Source organism: Parambassis ranga, chromosome 7 (genome assembly GCF_900634625.1).
Source record: "Parambassis ranga chromosome 7, fParRan2.1, whole genome shotgun sequence".
NCBI lineage: Eukaryota > Metazoa > Chordata > Actinopteri > Ambassidae > Parambassis > Parambassis ranga.
The window spans coordinates 16,038,853-16,059,415 of NC_041028.1; the positions used below are offsets into that span (position 1 = coordinate 16,038,853).

At 41.5% G+C, this 20,563-nt stretch overlaps 1 protein-coding gene across 1 annotated transcript in view; it reads right to left on the reverse strand.

Moving 5' to 3' along the window:
- Positions 1 to 4,602: 4,602 nt before the first annotated feature.
- The window catches only part of nphp4 (nephronophthisis 4), a 141,348-nt gene continuing 125,387 nt past the window's right edge, over positions 4,603 to 20,563 (reverse strand). Inside the window, exons 21-29 of the mRNA XM_028409859.1 lie at positions 19,322 to 19,511; positions 18,850 to 18,933; positions 15,836 to 15,992; positions 15,347 to 15,423; positions 15,105 to 15,190; positions 13,410 to 13,581; positions 11,542 to 11,721; positions 9,845 to 9,988; positions 4,603 to 4,743 (exon numbers count right to left, since the gene is read on the reverse strand). Of these exons, the coding sequence (XP_028265660.1) occupies positions 4,603 to 4,743; positions 9,845 to 9,988; positions 11,542 to 11,721; positions 13,410 to 13,581; positions 15,105 to 15,190; positions 15,347 to 15,423; positions 15,836 to 15,992; positions 18,850 to 18,933; positions 19,322 to 19,511 (1,231 nt within the window). The remainder of the gene's footprint in view (positions 4,744 to 9,844; positions 9,989 to 11,541; positions 11,722 to 13,409; positions 13,582 to 15,104; positions 15,191 to 15,346; positions 15,424 to 15,835; positions 15,993 to 18,849; positions 18,934 to 19,321; positions 19,512 to 20,563) is intronic.

The window sequence follows — 20,563 nt, forward strand, 5'->3', positions numbered from 1 at the left end:
TTACTGTTTGCATTATGGATTGATTGCCCATGATTAATCAATTAATGATTTTTGACATTTTATGCACAAACTAGTGGAAAATGTCTTAAATATGTTCTAAAACAATAAATTCTTGACTACTTGTTGCAGGTTTAGTAAATCAGAGGCCAGAGGAAATGGAGGCCAGGTTCATGTAATGTATAGTGTTTGGGGACTCTTCACAAAAGAACACAAGTAGTGTATGATACAACTCAATTCTAATCCCATCTCAGGTTTTCTAATCTATAAATTTGGTTGTTACCAACAGGAAGTCTGTTGCTGTACTTACATAGGACAATGGCCTGCCAGGGCTGGAACTAGGCCCCAGAGACATTATCCCGCCAGGCCCGGAACTGGAACTCAGAGCTGAGGATTCTCCAGTGGCAAGACTGGTCACTGGAGCTGAAGATCCTTCTGGGTCAGGACTGGAAACCAGAGCTGGGGGTCCACTGGGATGGGGATGAACTGGCTCCAGAGGCTGGCATAAGAATCCACCAGAGTTCAAGCAGGGTGCCCCCAGTGGCTGTGATAGGGCCCCAGCATTATGATTAATCAATCAATTTGGTTGTTACAAACATAGATAGCTGTTTAAGTTTTTTTTAAAAAAATGTCAGCTTTTAAAGTGATGTCATGAATTTGGCAATCAAATCAGTGTGTCATACTTGGAGCTGGAGCTGATTGGTGTCTGTAACTGCTGACCCTGGTTCAGAGGCTTTCACACTGAAGACAAAAGCCTGCTGTTTGCAGATGTTGGCGGATCTGATGTAACCTCTGTACCGATGTGTGTGGAACGTTTGGATATTACGTTTAAAACACTTCTTCCTGGACATGTTTGACTGCTTTTTAAGAGTAGCTGTCATGTTTCCAAGAGCTGAGCCATTAAGTCGGAACCATCTGTCCGTGACAGACAGATTTCAGGTTGCTCAGCACTCTTTAAAACGAAGTCAGACTTCAACACACAAGATGTAGCTGGTCTACTGTAACACAGAGCAACGAGACTCACTGTATGTACTGTCAACAATACAAAAGATGATTGATCTATTTATAGAGAGAAATAAAGGGCGGCATTATTTGTGCTTTATGATATCATCAGACTGTGCGTCTGCGTTTATGAACTGTTATTTACTGCTGCCTTAAAGGGAAGGAAGGCTGAGTGCAGTGGGAATTTGCTACATGTGTAAGGCTGCCATCTACTGAGAACTGTTTTCAAAGTGGGTGCAGGATTGCAGAGACAGAAAAGGCTGAGATTAAGGGGTGAAATTACACTTGGGTTAATGCTGCCCTTCACATGTTTTTCCACACTGACCCCCCTTTCATTGTCTTTAAGTAGCCCACTAAAGACACATCCCAGCAGGTGTTTTAACCCTCACTTGTCACATTAGTGTTTAGGACATGACAACAAGTGAATCTGCTTTGTGGATGTTTTCACTCTGAAGTGAATCGCAGTAATATTAACAAACTGCATGAACACTGATCCAAACCAGCGGTGTACATGAGGAGGAGGGCTGGTTGTTAGGCTGCGTATTCCTTTTGGTTACAATGCTCTCTGATACCTCTGTGTGCTTTCATAGACGTGCACCCACTCACATGGCGCAGGCCAGGCACCTACACAAACGCACACACACACAGGCACACAGCAGCAGCAGCAGCAGCAGCAGGTAGGCCTGGTTTTCTCCAAATCAGGGCAACAACAGGCACCCTTCCACCCAGCAAAATATCAAGGCAGGTCAGCTAGACGGGAGCCGTCTAACTGCACTAACAAGGTGAGCAGACTGTTTGGTGCTGTTGTGGCGGGTGTCTGTGCTCTTTCAGCGGGAACCAACAACAAGTGGACTGGCACCACTAATAAGGTGTCAGCCCAGCTCTGCCCCTGGCTGAGAGAACAACAGCTCCCAATGAGGGCTGCTGCTTTACACAACAGCATCCAGGTACACACACCACAACAGCTGAGGCTTTCACACAAACTAGAGACACAACAGAGTGGTCCTAAAAAATTTGGATGGATGGCAGCAGGAAGTCTTTTCCACGCACAGGTGGTGACGCGTGGAAACATGACGGCTGTTCACCATCACCACCCCGACAGATGCAGAGAAACAGCTGTGGAATGAAAAACACTTCAATTGTGTTACTGTTTAAAGGATAACTTTAGATTTTTTTACCATCTATCTGAATACATTCACACAGAACGTGCATGGATGAGATGCAGATGTGCAGCTGTTTAGTAAGTGGGATGAATGACTCTCTCACTGCTGATTGGCTACATAAATGTATCTGTTTAAACAATCATTTTGCATAATTTCCATAGCATTGCTATCTATCTGATTTAGAAATATAATGTGAGCATTCTATAATGTTTACTGTTTGTGGGGCTAAGCTTTCCAGGAACCAGTGACTCTGCTCTGCTGCTCGTGTGAGTTCTGTGGTTCTCAAATTAAAGTCAAGTATACAGCTATACAGTGAAATGATAGGGCCGGTGGAGGCCATTCACAAACTGAGCTGCTGGAGCAGAAATTTGGCATTAAAGGTAGGGTAGGAGATTTCCTTCTGATGCACTTTTTGTTAAATTAGTATAACTTCTCTTTACCATCCGATAGCAACCGATTAGTTCGGCAGTTTCGCTTTAAAACGAAGAATATGAATCATCTGTGGAAGCTATAAAACGCTCAAAAAAATCAGCCAATCCTGCGAGGCGCACCTGCGCATATAGTTGGCTGGTTGTCACTCTCTTCCTGCTCTGCGCGCACCAGAGAGGTACATGCATGATGGGCGAAGTCACAGACTGGTTGGGAGGCATGGCTTCGGGGTGAGCTCTGAGAGAAAGGGGCGTGTGTTTATGTTCAAAATCTGGCTGACTCACTGAGTTTAAAAAATCTCCTACCCTACCTTTAATATCAGCATGGTCTGGTTTTGTTGGATATTTTGTGGCTTTGCAGTGTGACAAAAAATATTTTAAACTTGAATACAGGTGTGTAAGTAAGTTAAATAAACGTCTGTTATGCCAGGAGTACTGACTGCAGGCACTGCTAGGCGTACAGTACATGTGGCATTTATTGAGGTAGACTTTGGGTTAACTATTCCTACTAAAATGTTTTAAGTTGAGCATCACATGTTTTTGCAGGTAAGTTTTGCAAGGCAAACTGAGTGAGTGAATACAGCTTAAATGTGCATCTTTGTAAGCTGCTAACATTAAAATACATACAATGCCTTAGCTTCAGTGACAGAAGGTAAAGATGAAATGTGCTCAGTTTTGGTTGCTACGTTCCGTTTTATTAGTCTCTGCTGCTGTGCTGAGGCTTATTTTGCAGGCTGCATTCTAATGAGAAAGGGGGTGAGTGTGGGGGGGTGGAGGGATTGTGTAACTGTGTGTTACATAACACAATATGCATGGCCTTCTCTCTCCCGCTCTCTCTCCCTCTCTGTCTGTCTCACAGCCGCTCAGATAGAGACACACACACAAAACGCAGAGCGAGCAGGATGGTTTAAAAGGGATGCTGGTGTTAATGAGGCTGACGTGAAGAGATGTGCGCCTCGCTGGAAAAATCATACCTCATTACAGCAGTGTTTCTAATAATGCCGGTGATGAGGATAAGTTGTTTGGGAGGTGAGGGGACGTGGAGAGGGGACCCCTGGCTTGTCTTAGATTAAAACTCACCCATCAAGTGGCGTTCAAGTGGGTTTGCCGGGTAATTAAAGTCGATAAAATGTTATTGCTTTCACCCTCTGCCTGCCTCTGCATGGCTAGGGTTGCACCATCACACATTTTGCAAAAGGACAGCTCTAAGCTTAGACATCTAACTTGTACATTTTAGATTACTCTGCTGATTAACTGACAAATCTCAGTTTTCAGCTCACTTTACCTTTGTGGAACAAGGAACCGGTGATTTCACTGGTTCTTAGACTCTGTTCATCGCCTAGGAACCAGCGATTTCACCAGTTCTCAATTACTGTTGGCCTTCAAGGAACCAGTGATGTCACTGGCTCTCAAACTCTGTTGTTCTTCTAGGAACCAGTGATGTCATTGGTAGCTACTCTGAAAAATTGCACTGGGAGTCCAGAAGGCACTCTTGGCTGCTGTTTCTTTGTACAAAAAGGACAGTCAGTCAGTATATGGCTAAAAACAAATAAAGCAGAGAGAAGCTGCATTAGCCTGGCACATGATACAGCCAATGGAAAGTGAGCTGCTGAGAACAAGAATTTGCCATGAGGTTCAGTGCAGTCTATTTTTGTTTGGGACTGACTTATATCTGGAGGGTACTTTGTCTAAAGGAAAGATTTACTCCAAGTGGTGGATTAGCACAGTAAATGAGTTTCAAGCTTTTCAGTCTAAGCAGCTCTGTTTGCTGGCTCACAGAATTCATTCACATCGTTTTCTTCAGGAAAACTTACCCTGTACAAAAGAAAATCAAGAAAAGAAAACAGTATGTATGCTATAAATGTTGATTTATTTTTTTAAAAATTGTGTATTACAAAGTGACACCTACTATACAGAAAATTCACAGCTCCCCTGCACTCATCTGAGTTTAACTAAAACTTGTAGTTTTGTAGTTGAGGCAGGAGCTTCTACTGGCTGTTTGAAACCAACCATCATGAATAGCTGACTTTCACACAGAACGTCTCCTCCGTCTTCTCTTCCGTGTTGTTCACATAGACCAGGATTTCCGCTGAGCCGGGACTCTGACTTTGGGCAAATCGTAACCCGATGGTGTAACTCTCTCCACCGGCGATCTAAAGACAAAAGACAATAAATGTAACCAATAAATCATCAATAATTTAGAAAATTTAAATAAGGATTGAATATTAGCCTGAATTACACGACATTACATTATTATTATTATTAATTTTATTACCTGCAAGTTTGCTCCTAATATTTTTTATGCTAAATAAAACCCAAAGTTCTGTCCACATGGCCAAAAGTAAATGGACACCATGAGCAACCATAGCATACTGATGGTCTGTGTTTCCTCAATGCTGCAGTCGGCCATGATTAATCAATCAAGGTATATTGACATTTTAAAGGACAAGCAGACTACTCTACATCCAAGGAGAAGAAGAAGAATGACCATGTTGACAGGGCTTATGTCATTATCGCTGCAGTGGAACAGGTTTCAAGCATCTAATATACCAACTACTGCAAACAAGCATATATACTGTTTATAACATGCAGTATCTTCCACACCTTCAGTGCCATATACACTATACTAAATGTCAAGGAATCAAACAGCCTCAGGGTAGAGGGTTGAAACAGTTTTTGGAAAACTGTTTCTACCCTCCGAAAACATAGGCATGATGTTGTATACTGCTTGTAATTGTCAGGGTTTTGTGAGGAGCGGACACAGTTGCAGGACGCAGAGCAGTTTAGATGTTCAAAAAAAGTCTTTTATTTAAAGGCCAGGAGGGCAAAACAATACAAAACTAAAAATCACACTAGCGTGGTCAAAAAGGAGAGTCCAAAATAACCTTACCAAAAATCACACTTAGCGTGGCAAAAACCAGATCCAGAAAAACAGGCAATAGCATAAACGGCAAAAGCAAAAATACAAGGCATGAACAAGGCAACTACCTGAAGCACCCCGAGGTCAGGCAGAAGTACATGGCATGGTAGGCGAGGATCTAGGCATGGCATGGCATGGACGAGACATGAAACAAACAAACCCTACACCAGACGAGACGAACTAGCAAGGACAAAGGGGAAGACACAGACTATATACAAAGGGCCCAGGGAAGACAATGAGACACAGGCGACACACATGAGGGCAGGGCTGGTAATCAACAAGGAGGGAAAACACAGGAAGCAAAACTCGAGACAATACACAGGGAGGACAGGGCTACCAAAGTAAAACAGGAAACACAAGACAAGACTAGACAACTAAACACAAACCCAGGAAAACAAAACACCAGAACTGCGGGAAAATAACAATAACTAAGCACAGATTAACTAAAAACCCAAAACAAGGACATCCAAAACCATAAATAACACCATGTCGTGACAGTAATATGAGATTGACTTAATAATATTACATCAGTTTTCATGCAGAACATAACTGAATCAAATACCATGTGTTATTTTGATTAAATATGTGTATAAGTGCCTCCATGTATATACATGATGTTAGTGTTATTATATCTCATTTAAGAATAGATGAAATGAATGTTTTGGATGAAGGAAATCTTCATCACTTGACCTCTTCGTCCTGACCTCCACATGAAACAAATATCTTCATTGAGTCATGTCACTGTTTCTCCAGTAAGTTGGTGAACGGCTGTACTTTTTTCCAAGTGTGAGGTCAGAGGATCTCGACTCGGTACTGTCAATAATAGCTCAAGTGTGTAGGAGTGGACCAAGTTGAAAAATAAATTTGGTGTGTTTTCTGAAATAGACTACCTCAGGCTGCGAACTTCATCACTGCCCTTTTACAAATCGTTACAGATCTAAATCAACTTCACCACCCATTCAGGGGTTTTCGAAACAAAAACACAAAACAGATTCTTCCTTCTGAGGTGAAAACAATGCCTCACTGTGAATAATATTTTCCAAAAACTGTTTTCGATCAAACAGCCATGGAGACACTGCTTCACAAAGATCCGAAACAATTGAAGAACCCTTTGGGATCTCTCCTTAACAAGGAAACATCTACATTTGAATTACAAGTCGCTCCGTCTTGTTTTGTGAGTCAGATCGTCTCATTTCAGTGTCTGCTCAGCCGTGTCCTCCTGTCATGCAGAACTCATGATAAACAGGATTTGTTTCCATCCTCAGCGCAGACCATTAGATTTACCGCTGCTGTGTATTTGTCTACAAAGACCACAGTTTACAGACATACTGTTGAAACTTCAGAACATTAGGAATTCACAGGAAAGATGACCCTTAATACTGAATTTTTGCATCTATCTGCTTGTAGTGTTAAAACAATGCTAATGCTGAGCTATCGTGAGTAAACAGCATCTATGCTAGCAGTTACTGACACTTTCACTGTGTCCAATAGTAACACCGTGAGCATTGGTCAGTGTCAATGTATCCGCTGAAGGCCTATAAATACCAGCACTCGGCATTTATTCATTTATTGGTGCTAACTTACATTGTGAGCTTCCTGCTTCTGCAACTGATCGCCCACCTCACCACCTCCACCACCTCATGCTCCACCTCCTTGCCTATATTGGGAGTTTAGGCAGAGTTTGGTGCTGACCACACAGCGACATTCAGGGTCTCTGTTAGGAACTCAAGATGGCACTTGAGACACCAGTGGTAGCCATCATGGTCTCTTTGTCCATACTTATGTATATATACAGTCTACGGTCATAATGTAATCAGTGTTTCAGTAGGGTTGGCCCCTCGAATGCCGACAGAGTCTCCACCCAACATCACTCACGATTGTGTGTGCATGTGTGAGGATATCTGTGAAATTATATGAACATTTGTCACAATTTAAAGGAGCTAAAATGTGGACAGGGTGGATGCACCCATCCATCCATCCATCCATCCATCCATCCATCCATCTGCTTCATCCTGCAGTGCAGGGTCAAGGGGGGCTGGAGCCTATCCCAGCTGTACCTATGGGCGAGAAGCGATGTACACCCTGGACAGGTCACCAGTCCATTACAGACCAACATACACACACAAACAACCACTCACACTCACACTCTCAACTACGGGCTATTTAGAGTGACCTGCAAATGATTTCATTAATTGTTCTAACCTCCTCATATTATTATATTTTTTTTAATCCACAGCAGCTCAGTGCAGCTTTTCTTTTATCTAATTAAAATGAGACAGTGACAAATGTTCTAAAGCTTTTTTGTTGTGTGGGTTCACAGTCTTTATTTGGTCATTTCTTGGTTACCGCGCTACTTCTCTCAGACGCGGAATGTATTTTCTGTAATAGCCAACAACAGAAATACAGATCAATTTGGGGGATTTATGCTGTAATCTTCTTCAAAAGCACAGCCGTATTGATCTCTGCTTTTACTTTTTGTCCTGACAGCTGGTTTTTTATCATGTTGAGGTAGTTATGTCAAAAAAAAAGAGAAAAAGTGTCTCTGCATTTGCTTAATGGCACAGTGGATTCTTTATAAGACACCTGCAGCCTCTCTGACAAGATGGGAAAATTCGATGGGCTGTTTTTCACTCTGCCCACCTCCTGTCTAATTGATGCAGTGTCTTCTGGCCGACAGCGGCGAGGCTTTTTAATAGTCGATGTGGAAAAAAGGCTCCCATTGCAGATCATTCATTTATTCCTTAATTTAAAATGATGGTTTCCAATTTGTTTTTCCATTTTATGACACACCAGCAAATGAAAGGCAACGACAGCAACGACTCTGAGGGTACATGTCTGAGTGTGAGTAAATCAGCCGTTAGAGACAGTGAGGTCGACCACACAGGGACAAAACAGCAGCGGTAATGACTCTGTTATATTCCTCCATTGTGTCCTAAAGGATAATTAAGGAAATCATTTTTCACAGCTGGGAATATAAAGTTACTCCAGTCTTTCGGTCACCTGTTATAGAAACAAATGTCTACCTTTAGGTAATGCTGAGAGTTTTGCCTTATTTTTCCACAATCATTTTAAAGGTCAAAATGTTTCCTTAAGCTTTAACAATGTGGTGCATAATGCTGCAGTGTAGCAAAGTCGTGACTGAATAGAAGAGCAACAATGCTGTGTAAAGTGTGGATCGCTGTTGAAAAATTCAACACTAGAATATCCCTAATCCATTGAAAAAAACAAGTGTGTTGCACTGCTGTAGCTTAAATTCTTACTGAAAATACAAACAAGACTTACAGTGCACTCAGAAAGCAATTCAGTCTCCTTTTTTTTTTAGTTCAGTCTGAAACTTACTAAAGAAAGAGCAAACATCTAACTTACGTTGTGTCTTATTTCAGGGTCTGGATTCATTTTTGCGTAGACTGTGTCACAGCTGTTGCTAAGGTACCAATTCTTCCTTCTGTTCTCTTGTAACAAAGAACGTATCAGGTGCATCCTTCTTCTTTACAAAAGAGTCCTTTTATGTGACTGAATGTTGGATTCTTTTTACAATAAAATACAGCAGGGTACAGTTTTCTTATAATGAAGATTTAAACGACAGCTTTGTGTATTTGTTGGCTTTACAGAAATGTTCTTTCCAGTTTGATGTTGGAGAACCTGTCACCAGTCAAACTTTACATATGATTAACAGGCTGGACAGGGAACTACACTGATGAAGGCGCACAACCACATACAATGGCTGGGTGTCCACATACTTTTGTCCATATAACTGTTGATAAATAGCACTTACTGTACCTTTAAAACTAATAAGATACTTTACACTCACTGTGAGTACCTGTGTTTAGTTATCTAATCTGATGAAGCTTAGCCTGACTTGCCAAGATCCATTATTCGAAACATCCGCTGCTGGTTATATGGAGCGATCATTTGAGAGAGCTGCCCTCTCTGTTTGTCTAAATCTAAATGCGTGCCGCAGGCAGTTTATTGAACATCCATTGCCAGACTAATTGTTTGTATTGCGTAACATAAAAAGAATTAATATGACTGGCTTTTATGAATGAGGAACATTTCTTCATTTGTCCATGTCCAGTGTGGCTTCCATCCCTCCATCCATTATCTAGTAACCTGCTTCATCTTGCAGTGCAGGGTCACCAGTTAGCTATGGCTGAGAGGCAGGGTACACCCTGAATAGGGCACCGGTCCATCACAGGACAACACACAGACAAACAACTATTCACACTCACACTCACACCTACGGGCAATTATAGAGTCACCAATTAACCTAGCACGTCTTTAGAATGTGGGAAGAAGCCGGAGCACCCAGAGAGAACAATATGGCTTCCTCTTACCTTAAATGTATCCTCCTTGAACTGCAGCAGGTCTGGATGGTCTGAGCGGAGCAGGAACGTGCGGCTGCCGGTGTACGGGTTTGTGTAGGTGATTTTTCTAGAGCTGCCACGCCCACCACCAACTGGGACACACACTTCAAATGCCTGTAAACACACACACACACACACACACACACACACACACACACACACAGGTAGGTCATTGGTATGAAATGTTTCATTATCATACACAAGCGTCATCATTAAAAATATACAGATACAGATATACATATATCAGAATGTTGCAGGTGTATTTCTGAGTAAGTAATACAGTTAGTCACTTTTTGGTTTAAAGAAGCAGAGAGCAGTTATAGAGGAGATTGGCTTTGAGTGCTGCACTGAGATCTGCTGTATATAGTTCTTATTTGACAAAAGCCATAAAGGGATTGGGAATGTCCAGCTGGCCTTAAGAACCATGCACTGAATGGGACTTCTGAGTCACCACTGAGGTACAAAGGCTTTTAATGGAGTTGTTCATCATACTGGCGCTGTAAAGGAAGTAAAAAAAAAGTGTGGATTTAATCTAAAATCATGATAGCAATTACCACATACAGCTTAAAAGAGATACCGAGTCCAAATGACACAGAGTAATTCCTGTGTTCTCAGGGTCCTGTGTTTGGCCCAGCATTTTATTCGTGCTATTGAATTCTTCAAAGCGGTTTCTGTTCCTCCACGCTGCTGTATGACTCTCACTGTAATAGTGAATCAAACCCAACAACAGTCAGATTTCAGCGAAATGTTATCCGCTCTCTCAAGTTTTTTTTAGACACGATATGAAAAGACAACCACTGGTTTTGTTGCCAGAAGCCTCGTGCTCAGTAAAGACCATGGTGGGCTGTGTCTCTATAATTAATGGGAAATAATGAGTGGTCCATCTTTATACACAGTTAATTTCATTTTGTTAATTGTTGTGTTAAGTTTGTTTGTGCTCTGCATGACCTGTAATAACCTGAAGTCCCTGATAGGTCAAACATGGAGGCCTAAGGTAATGATGGACTAAGACAAAGCAACACAATGTACACTGTGTGAACAAAAATTAATGTGCAACCTTACATACTAGGGCTGCAACGAGTAGTCGACTTGTTGACTAATAGTCGAGGGCAAAATTAGTCGACAACTAATTTATTAGTTGACGGGTCGTTAGTGATGTAATCGCATGGCATGCAAGTGCAAGGCATTTGCAGCGGTAAATTGGTTCTCTGGCCCGTGGTGTAGTGGGATGATTGGCGGTTTGGGTGCAAGAGGTCCTGAGTTGGCAGCACGGAGGCGGATGAAGCAAGGCCAAATTAGCGATCCAAAATAGTTGACTATTAGTCGGCTTGTCATTAAGGTAGTCGATAACTAGTCGACTCTTGAAATAGTCATTAGTTGCAGCCCTATTACATACTGCTGCTCGGTTTTTCTGTTGTTTTTTTAGTTGTAAAGGTGTGAAATTATAATGATGCAGTCACAGAGGCCGTCTATTAACTGCAATGAAACTGAAATAATGTGTAGAGCATGCAGATGGGTGATGAGCAGGTTTGTGGCAGCTGCAGTGCTCTTTGGCCTGGAGCAGACACCTGACCCTGTGTTTACAGTATCCTGCTGCTGATAAAGTCAGAAAGAATAAAAAAAGTCCCTATGTTTTATGCAGCGAAACCAGAAAAACATCCTCCTACCTTTGACAGCACAGGATGGTGGACACTGAGGCAGATCAGCCAGGCCGTGACAAGCCGGCGTTGCTCCACATCCACCGCGTTCACATACAGGAAGCGGCTGCCGGCCTGCCATGGCTGCACCTTCAGCTGCAGCTCTTGCACGGCGGCAGGAGGCAAAACGAACACACCTGCCGGGTCCACCTATATGGAGAGAAGGAGCGGATGGTAAAAGTTGATTGGGTTTGGCAGCAAGAAGAAAGAGATGTTGTTGATTGGTTAGGTTATGAGAAAGGGTGATAGAGTCGAGTGTGAAAGGGAAGAAGTAAAAGGGTCAGCATTAATGTGTTTAGCAGAGAGAGGGAAGTAAAGAAGCTGCACAGATTAGAGGAGACAGAAGTGAATGAGGTTCAGTGAGAGAGAGAGGAGGCAGACAATGAAACGAGAGAAGAAGAAAAGTGACAGACGTAAGGATGTGAGAATGAGATTTACTGCGCAGCTCCTTTTCAATCTGTTGAGAAAAGCAAAGCTATTCTCCAACGCTGAGCTTTATCCTGTTTTATGACTCCTCCAGTGCATTCCTCAGTGAGCTAACCTGCTGAGAGTCAGATCAAAGCAGCTGCTGATGCACACAGTCAAATCTTTTAAAAATACATCTGTCGCTTTAGCAGCCAGGACTCTATTTCTACAGGGAGGACATGTTTGGGTCATACCGGTGGCTGTGACAGTCCATCAATTCTTTTTCAATAAGGTTAAGTAATATGAAATGCCCTTTTACTGCACTGCAGTGAGACGTATGGTCGAACTCTATATGCTCTTGTACTCAGTTATGAATAAAAAAACAGTGTATTAAAAATAGAGGGCGATCTGACACTCCTGGGACATATTCTCATATGTTCAGAGTGCATAGAGCCGCTGCTAATTTTTTTTTTCCGATTGTGTCAAATTGTGTCTTGACATGATCTGACATGATTGCAGGAGGTAATGAAGGAACCTAATAAAACCAATGAAATGACATAAAAAGAGCCATTACGCCGTCAATCTGCATTTATATGTTGTAGATAATGACTCCAGTCTCAACCTGGGGTTATTACAAAAGAGACTGATACTATTCCACTGTTTCCTGCTTCTGGCTGAGCAATTTACATAAAATCATTTTAGACGTGCAGTTTGAAAATTGCTAATACTGAAAGAGATTCGTCAAGAACAAAAGCTCCTGAGTTCTCATTAGAAATGTTCGAATGAATCCGCTGTGTTGTTTGATCTGTTTTTTCTGTGTTTTGCTCCCCCTGCTGCATTTTACCCACTTAATAAAGGAGGACAAATCATAACCTCATTATAGTTAGCCTCATTTTAGCTGCGTTTATCCATTTGGATTGTTTTCTGCAGAAACTAGATGAGGGTTTTGGGTTGTAGTAACTGTGAGACGCATATACAAAAACATTTACATAATATAATTTTGTAAATTGTCTTTGGTAATGTTAATATGTGCAAAACAATAGTTAGTATATGAAGTATATAGGTAGTTGCCATCAATTCAGTCAAATATTCCCATGGAGTGGTTAAATAGAAAATAATTCCAACATCAGATTACCTGGTCAGGATTGGGGTTATAATTTGTGGAAAGAGTCAATAGCACTTTATTGGCGCCTTGGGCAGAAGAAAGTGCTATATTATATGGTCTATAATATATTTTATATATATGTATATATGTATATATATATATATATATATATATATATATATATATGTATATATATATATATATATATATATATATATATATATATATATATATATATGTATATATATATATATATATATATATATATATATGTATATATATATATATATACATATATAGTAGATAGTATATTTTTTCATATTGGTACCTCAATCTCCTTCGGATGTGATGAGAAACATTTGACCTTGCGAACAGCCTGCTTCCCCCTCAGAACCACTGACTGACAGGTGCGCTGGCCACTCACGCAGCTGACATCCACCCGCTCCAAGAAATGTACATACATTTGCCAGATCTGTGAGGGTGCAGCCATCCACTTATCACTACAGAGACAGAGAGGGGGGTTTAAAAAAAAAAAAAAAAAAACTCATCAAGAACAATTAAGCTACAGGCCTCTGGAGATGTAGCACGACGATGGAGATGAGGAGGGCTGATCTATGGCTGTACTAGCATTTTAATAAGCAGGAACATCCTCGTCGTCGCCTCGCTGCTGAGATGAAGGAAATTGGGTCTCGGCGGCCTTCGTCGGCTCTGAGAGTGGGAGGTGATCCAGCCACCTTTCCCAGCTTTACTCTGACACAACAGCACTCAAGGAGCAGTCGGGGATGTTTGGAACAGGATTCAAGTGAACACATAAGAAATGCCTGAAGCTGCTGATAAGTGACTTTGTGATGTATTCGACATTTTTAGAGTTATACAGTACACACTGATTTGCACTTGTCATTCCTGCAGTGGAACATTTGAAAACTAAGAAGAGCTGTATATGAAAAGCATCATTTTGAGGCCCTATGGAAAATTTTGCAGACCAGTATGATGACTTCCTGGCCTCGCCGGGTGTGGTTTGCTGTGTGAGCACAGATTAGCTGCTCCTGATCAGCTGTTGGACACCTGGGTCCAATTTCTGATATATCACTCAAGACATTTTTGATTGGCGGATTTCATGCTTTAGCAAAGCTTGAAATCGGGACAAAGCGCCATAGAGACAGGACACAATTGTGTGGACAAATACAAGAAATTTATATATGGAGACCAGTCAGATTGAGCTGTGGCTTCTTCTGACCGATCTGAACAAGAGATACCCGCTATACCTAAGACCCCTGTGTTAGCATAATTAGGCAGGCAAGGCAAGCAATCCTCCAGGCCTTGGAGCTGTCGAACTTTATTGACAAATGTCAATGGACAGACAGGTGAATTCTTAATGAGGTGATATAAAGTCAATACCGACAGATGGACAAGCTGGCCATTGCTGTCCTTGGTTCAGAGGCAACACAAACAGATGCCTGTCATGGTGGAGAACTCAATAAAAATCTCTCAGAAGAATCGAATTAATGGTGTCATGTGGAGCTTCTGATTACCTGCGGTGCTATGTAGTACCATTTTAATTATGGTTCCCTGTTTTTGTGTCCATGTCATAATTCACAAATAGATGCACTTGGATATGAACAATCCAAGTTTCTGTCCTCCTGTCCTCTTAACAGAAGCAAGTAACCTAGCCTGAAAATAGGCTCGGTAAATGCTGCAATTACGAGAAAGACAATACAGTGGGCACATTTGTTAGGCCTCCAGCACAAAGATGGGAAACACAGAATCTAAACACGAAAGCAGTCAACGTAAGAATGACATTTCAGGAGAGGCAAATATACCAACAGACCTGCACACAATCCTGATGGAGCTTTGAAAAACTAGAGAGACTGATCGCTTTACTTCAGGCGGTCAGACCACCAAACCTCCATCTGATTACTTAATTGATTCAAGCCTGCGTGAACAATTTAATTGGTCTAAAATGGAATGCTTCTTCAGGCTAAGCTGTGTGTGTGTGTTTGCCCGGTCAGTAAATAATACATACGTGAAAACCATCACGAAAAACATTTTTATGTTTGGACTGGGGCTGCCTGGCACTTTCAAGTACACATCCTGAGGCTCCCCTGGCACCTAGACAGAGACAGCGTAAAAGACAGAGAAAAGCATTAGTATTGCATATGTAAGGGCAATCACAACAACTTTTTTAATGACAGGATGCTTAAATAATCTCATGCTAATATTAGCGATTAGTGAATTAGTGAAGAGAATCATGTGGCTCTCTCTCACCAGCATCCTGGTCTGGCAGATGACGTTTGGGTCGCTGCAGCGAACGTCGATACACGTCCTGCTGTCTGGGTCTACAACTGGTTGACCCGTTAAAAAAAAGAGAAAAGAGGAGACAGATTAATATACTGAGAGTAAACATGGAAGCTACATGGTGAATGGAAACAGCTCCCACTTAAACTACAAGTCCATGGTGATGTATTTTATTCATACATGTGTATGTGCTCCATATGTGTTTATTTTCTTGCTTTTCATTTCCTGCTTATTTTGTTACCAGGAATATAAAGGTACAGTGGAACACATTATTTTTGTTGACCACCCGTGCTGTGTAGATATTATATTGTATTTGTGTATGTGCGCATTTACATACAAGTTTATGCTCATCCTGGAGAGTGAAGAGGGATTCACTCGTTTGAGCATGAGACCCATGCTAATAAAAATGGGGTGTGAGTTGTGTGTGTGTGTGTGTGGGGGGGGGGTGATCTGTGCAACCTGCAGGGTTGTGCCAAGGCGGCAGGCGGATAGCTTTCTTCAAGAAACAAAGCTCGGGGTGGTAGAGTCGGAAAGTCTGATCGACAACGTGCGGTGTCGGCTCCACGTTCACTTGGCAGATGGCCATAGGCTTCCCATCTTCTGCTTTGAACACAACCTGAGGAGGAAAGGTGAAAAATTAGCCATACTAAAATATCTCTAATCTAAATTCTGAGAATTAGAATATCGTGACATTACACAATGAGACAGGTTGTGCAGAAATATAAGGAAAAAAGGTCACAGTTGAGCAAGAATATTGATTTACTGTGAATAAATACGATCATTTTCAAAAACCTTACAAGCTCTTCTGTTATTTTATTTGACACTCAGTGAGTCATAAAGAAGAGACCTTGTATCTTTAACCCAGGTCATGTTTATGAAAGAGTAACTCTAGTTTAAGCTAATTTCATTAGATCAGCTGTGTGTGTGTGTGTGTGGGGGGGGGGGGACCCTCAAACAATGCTAGAATTGCTTCCTGAGGCGATCCAGCTCTAAACAATTTATACAAAAAAAAAAAACAACCTTGGAGAAGCTTTATTCAAAAAAATCCACCAGAGAGTGTGATGATGAAGGCGCGCACTGCACATTGGAATATAAAAAGTTGGTTTGCAATCCGACAACTGAGAAACCCCCACAGACTGACAGAATATGCTTTGAAGATTGCTGCATTAAAAACAGCCCTCAGGATCTGTGCAAATCACCACAAATGTGTTTATACATACAGCTGCACTAATTCCATGTGGTTAAATATGACAGCTACACACACAGTACACAGGCATTCGCAAACCTGCTCATCTACACTGCGCCATCTTATACTCGACTTCTATGACCCCAGATAACAAGTTAGTATGTAGAAGAAGAAGTGTATTAACTGACACAACTTTTCTCACCCAACCTACATTTAATAACCAAAAAAATATAGTTTGTGACAACTTAGGGCCTTGTCCAGGATCAAATTAACCATTGTGATTATGTTATGTTAAATGCAATTATCCTAATACTTCTAGCTGCATGCTTTACAGTGAACTTGTTGAAGCTTTATTCCTCAGGGACAGTACCACCAGTGTGTTAAGCATTAAAGCACAGGGTCACATCTGAGGAGATGCCAGGGTGAATTTCTGCATCTACTTCCAGTGAGTAAATACGGAATTATAACTCATGCATAGTCCCTTCAGCTTTAAGCTGGGACCTTTGTGGTAAAACTATGGTGAGGAATAGCTCCAAGCAAAAATTTCTAAGTCTGAACCACCTGGAGGAATCAACTAACATTTAAGATGGAGAACCTGCTGCATGAAGGCAATTTCAGTTATATAAATAAGGCTTTTATGGTAGAGCAGCTAGATAAACTGTGTAAAAAGACACATAGCCTGTTTAAAGTTTCAAAGAACGCAGAAAAAATGAGAAATGTGAAGATGAGATGCTTCACTTTCCAACCTGGTAACGTGTTAAGTACTGTATTAAGTTTTTAAAACTGGAATGTGAGATTTCCCACAAAAGAGAAAAATGTGAAATATCTACATTGTCAAATTTGTGCTGTTGAGTAATGGGTAATTTATGTAAAAATCAATCCAAATCTGAATACAGTGTGAATGTAAACTCCCACAAACACACATGACACGAGTTGTGTAATGTATTGGAGTGTGTTGCATGGTACAATACAACAACAAGTCCTGGTGGAATTTTATTGCAACTGCATAAACAAAAAAATGGAAATATCTGAAGTTCCCACAATTTGCTCATAAAGCACACAGCAGCTGTCCAAACTGTTGATGTGTCAGATTTGTGAGCCCATGCTGACCTACTGTAACAGGAGGGGCCCGTATCTGGCTCTGATAATGTGTGCTGACTGACAGCGGTGCCAAAGCTGGCATCCTGACAGCTCTGCTGTTGGGGCTTGTCAGTTTTAGCGGGACACAGATTTGATCCAGACCCCGACCTCTTTGACCTCTTGACAGGATTTTTGCTCAGAGCAGCAGTGCTGACAGTGGCACATGACGCACACACATACACACACACACAAGTATCAGGCTTGGCAGACTGGCAAATATTTCATCAGCCCGTGCAATGGGAAAGCTTCAGGGTACTGTACTCTCTACACGAACAACAGGATTATTGTGAGGTACGGCAGGTTAGTGTGAGGTGATGGATATCTTGTTTCTTACAGAGGAAAGCGACGTGCCAATGATGTGAGTGTATGTTTTTAATCTGCGGGGAGCGAGGCCGAATTTGAATTTGAATGAACTTTTGCATTAATTTTAGTGACAGCTGTATCATCACAGGGGCCGCAGAAAACACTACATCCTATGGGGATACAGAGCATGTGGTCTTATCTACAGTTCACGCCAGTGAGTGCATTCACGCTGTTTCTCCCTCCTCTAAACTTCACACTATAATCAGCAGAATAAGTGCTTTAAAATGGTGAAATAACAGACTTTATGCTTCATTTAAAGCAGATTAGCCAAGCCTGTCGTCCAATCCCAGAAAGTTTAACTCTCCAGCCTGATAAACAACTCTTAGTGAGATAAAAGTCATTCTCAGCATATAATTTTTGACAATCTTGTCTGGCTAGTGTAACTTTGTTTTTTTTCAACAGTTGACACTTCAAAGTGTTCTTTGTGTCTGAGATATGACTGTATGAGAGGAAGAGAGGAGGAGGAGCACTGACACTCCCCAAAGAGTTGTCTAGGAGTGTGTGTGTGTGTGTGTGTGTGTGCGTGCCTGTGTGTGCAAACTTGATGATGTAGCAAGGTTTTCCTGACAATTGACAAAGTTTACTCAATCAATGGCAAACTAATAATAATAATATGTTAACGCTCGACACAAATAAACACCCTGAGCTTCCAGATTGCACCCCAAATACACAGCTTATTATAATCTCAGCTGGGAGACAAACAAATCTAGGATTGAGAGGAAAAAGACTTCAGATGGAGATAAACTGCAAATACTGCAGGAAGCGTGAGAAGCACGCTCTGTACCTTGATAGTTTTGGCAGCAATAATGTTGGACAGATTCTTCTTGGCCACCTGAGAACCTTGGCCCGCGGGCAGGAAGCTCGGTCCCTGTGAGGATTTGATAAGAAACAGAACTGATGTCAAGATTGAACACCTACCAAAAAAAAAGAAACCGTAAAGAAAAAATCACATCTGCACAGCCTAAAGGAAACTGTAAATGATCACAACAACCAAAGGGCGTAAAAACCTTTAAGTGACATTAATGTTGAACTGTACTCCAGGCATCAAATTAACTACAAAGCTCGAGTTTCATTTAAGTGTGTAGGACTTGCCTTTGGAACAGATCAGCTATGGTTAATCAACCTTAAGGTGTAGTGACATTTATCTGGATGATAGTTCCACTTTTATCAACATATATTCCCATGATGCTCTCGCACTAGAAACACATTCAAGTCCTAAATGCTTGCTCGAGGTGACGTTCTGGTCCTCTCAGTACCTGCAGAGCCATAGTGTGGTCACAGAGGAAGCTCTGGTATTTCAGGGGAATGTGGACGCTCTCTTTAGGCCGGAGGTAAACCCTGGGATCCGGGGCACCCTCCTCCATGTGGAACATGTTCTCCTCCAGCAGGGTAGGGGTTCTGGTTAGCGATTTAAAATAGCGCCACTCCTCGGTGTCGGTGATGACACTGGAAAAAAGGGATTAAAGAACATGAATGATATGAAAGAGGTTTTTACAGAACACAGGGGATCAACATTGATCTAAACACCTTGCTCCTCAATCATATAGTGTTAGAGTGATACACTAAAATACTGACGAAGGCATGAGGTCATTAAAAAGGATTTTCCATTACTGCAGAGCTCTAACTAGTGAGGAATCATTTTGTGATTGCCCCCTTTCACACTGAAGACAAAACCCTGATATTAGTATACCTGTATATGTATAAATTGTTGTGCCGATCACTTTAAATCAGGGGGAAACCCGCTAATCAGAGGGAATTGACTTCTATAAAAAAGACAAGCCTGCCAGCAATATACCAGCAAATCTGTGCCAGTACAGAACCAGATAAATACACATTTGTGGCTAAGGTGACAAAAAATTATTATATTTATCACCAGAGGTGCACAGGAAGAGGGGCTAAAATTAGTGTGTGCAGCTGCAGAGTCATTCGACCAGGGGAAAAAAATGTCTATTGTGTCCATTTGCGCTGCAGATGTCAGTAGGTCTTTTGTTATATGCATTTCAACAAGTGCATTTTAACAAGTAAAAACGCTGCTATGTTAACAACAGGATGCAACTGTGACTATAGATCATATGATTTGACAACATACAATGTTCTGTATGTACAATGTATGATGATATTTTGTGCACAACAGCCACACAATTCATGTCATATGAGCTGTGCAGTCAGGATTTAACCCTTTGTTTTGTATGTTTTTTTTAGTCCACTGTGAAAGTAGTAGTAGTTGTAATGGGTTTTATTAGACTGAGATCCTTCTTACAGGTAGTGCTGTATCTACAGACTGAACCAAACGTTAGCATCAGACTTCACATCCCACTCCGGTGTCTGTGACTAAAAAGGGTGATATTGACCTCTATAAAGTTCACTGTATGGGTAACAATAGAAGTGAACTAAATTTTCATGGTCAAGCAGTCACACCACTCACACACAATGCTCTGCTTTTAATTACGTACAGCAGCGAGTGCTGTACTGAGGTCAGTGAAGCCTCCACCTTCCTC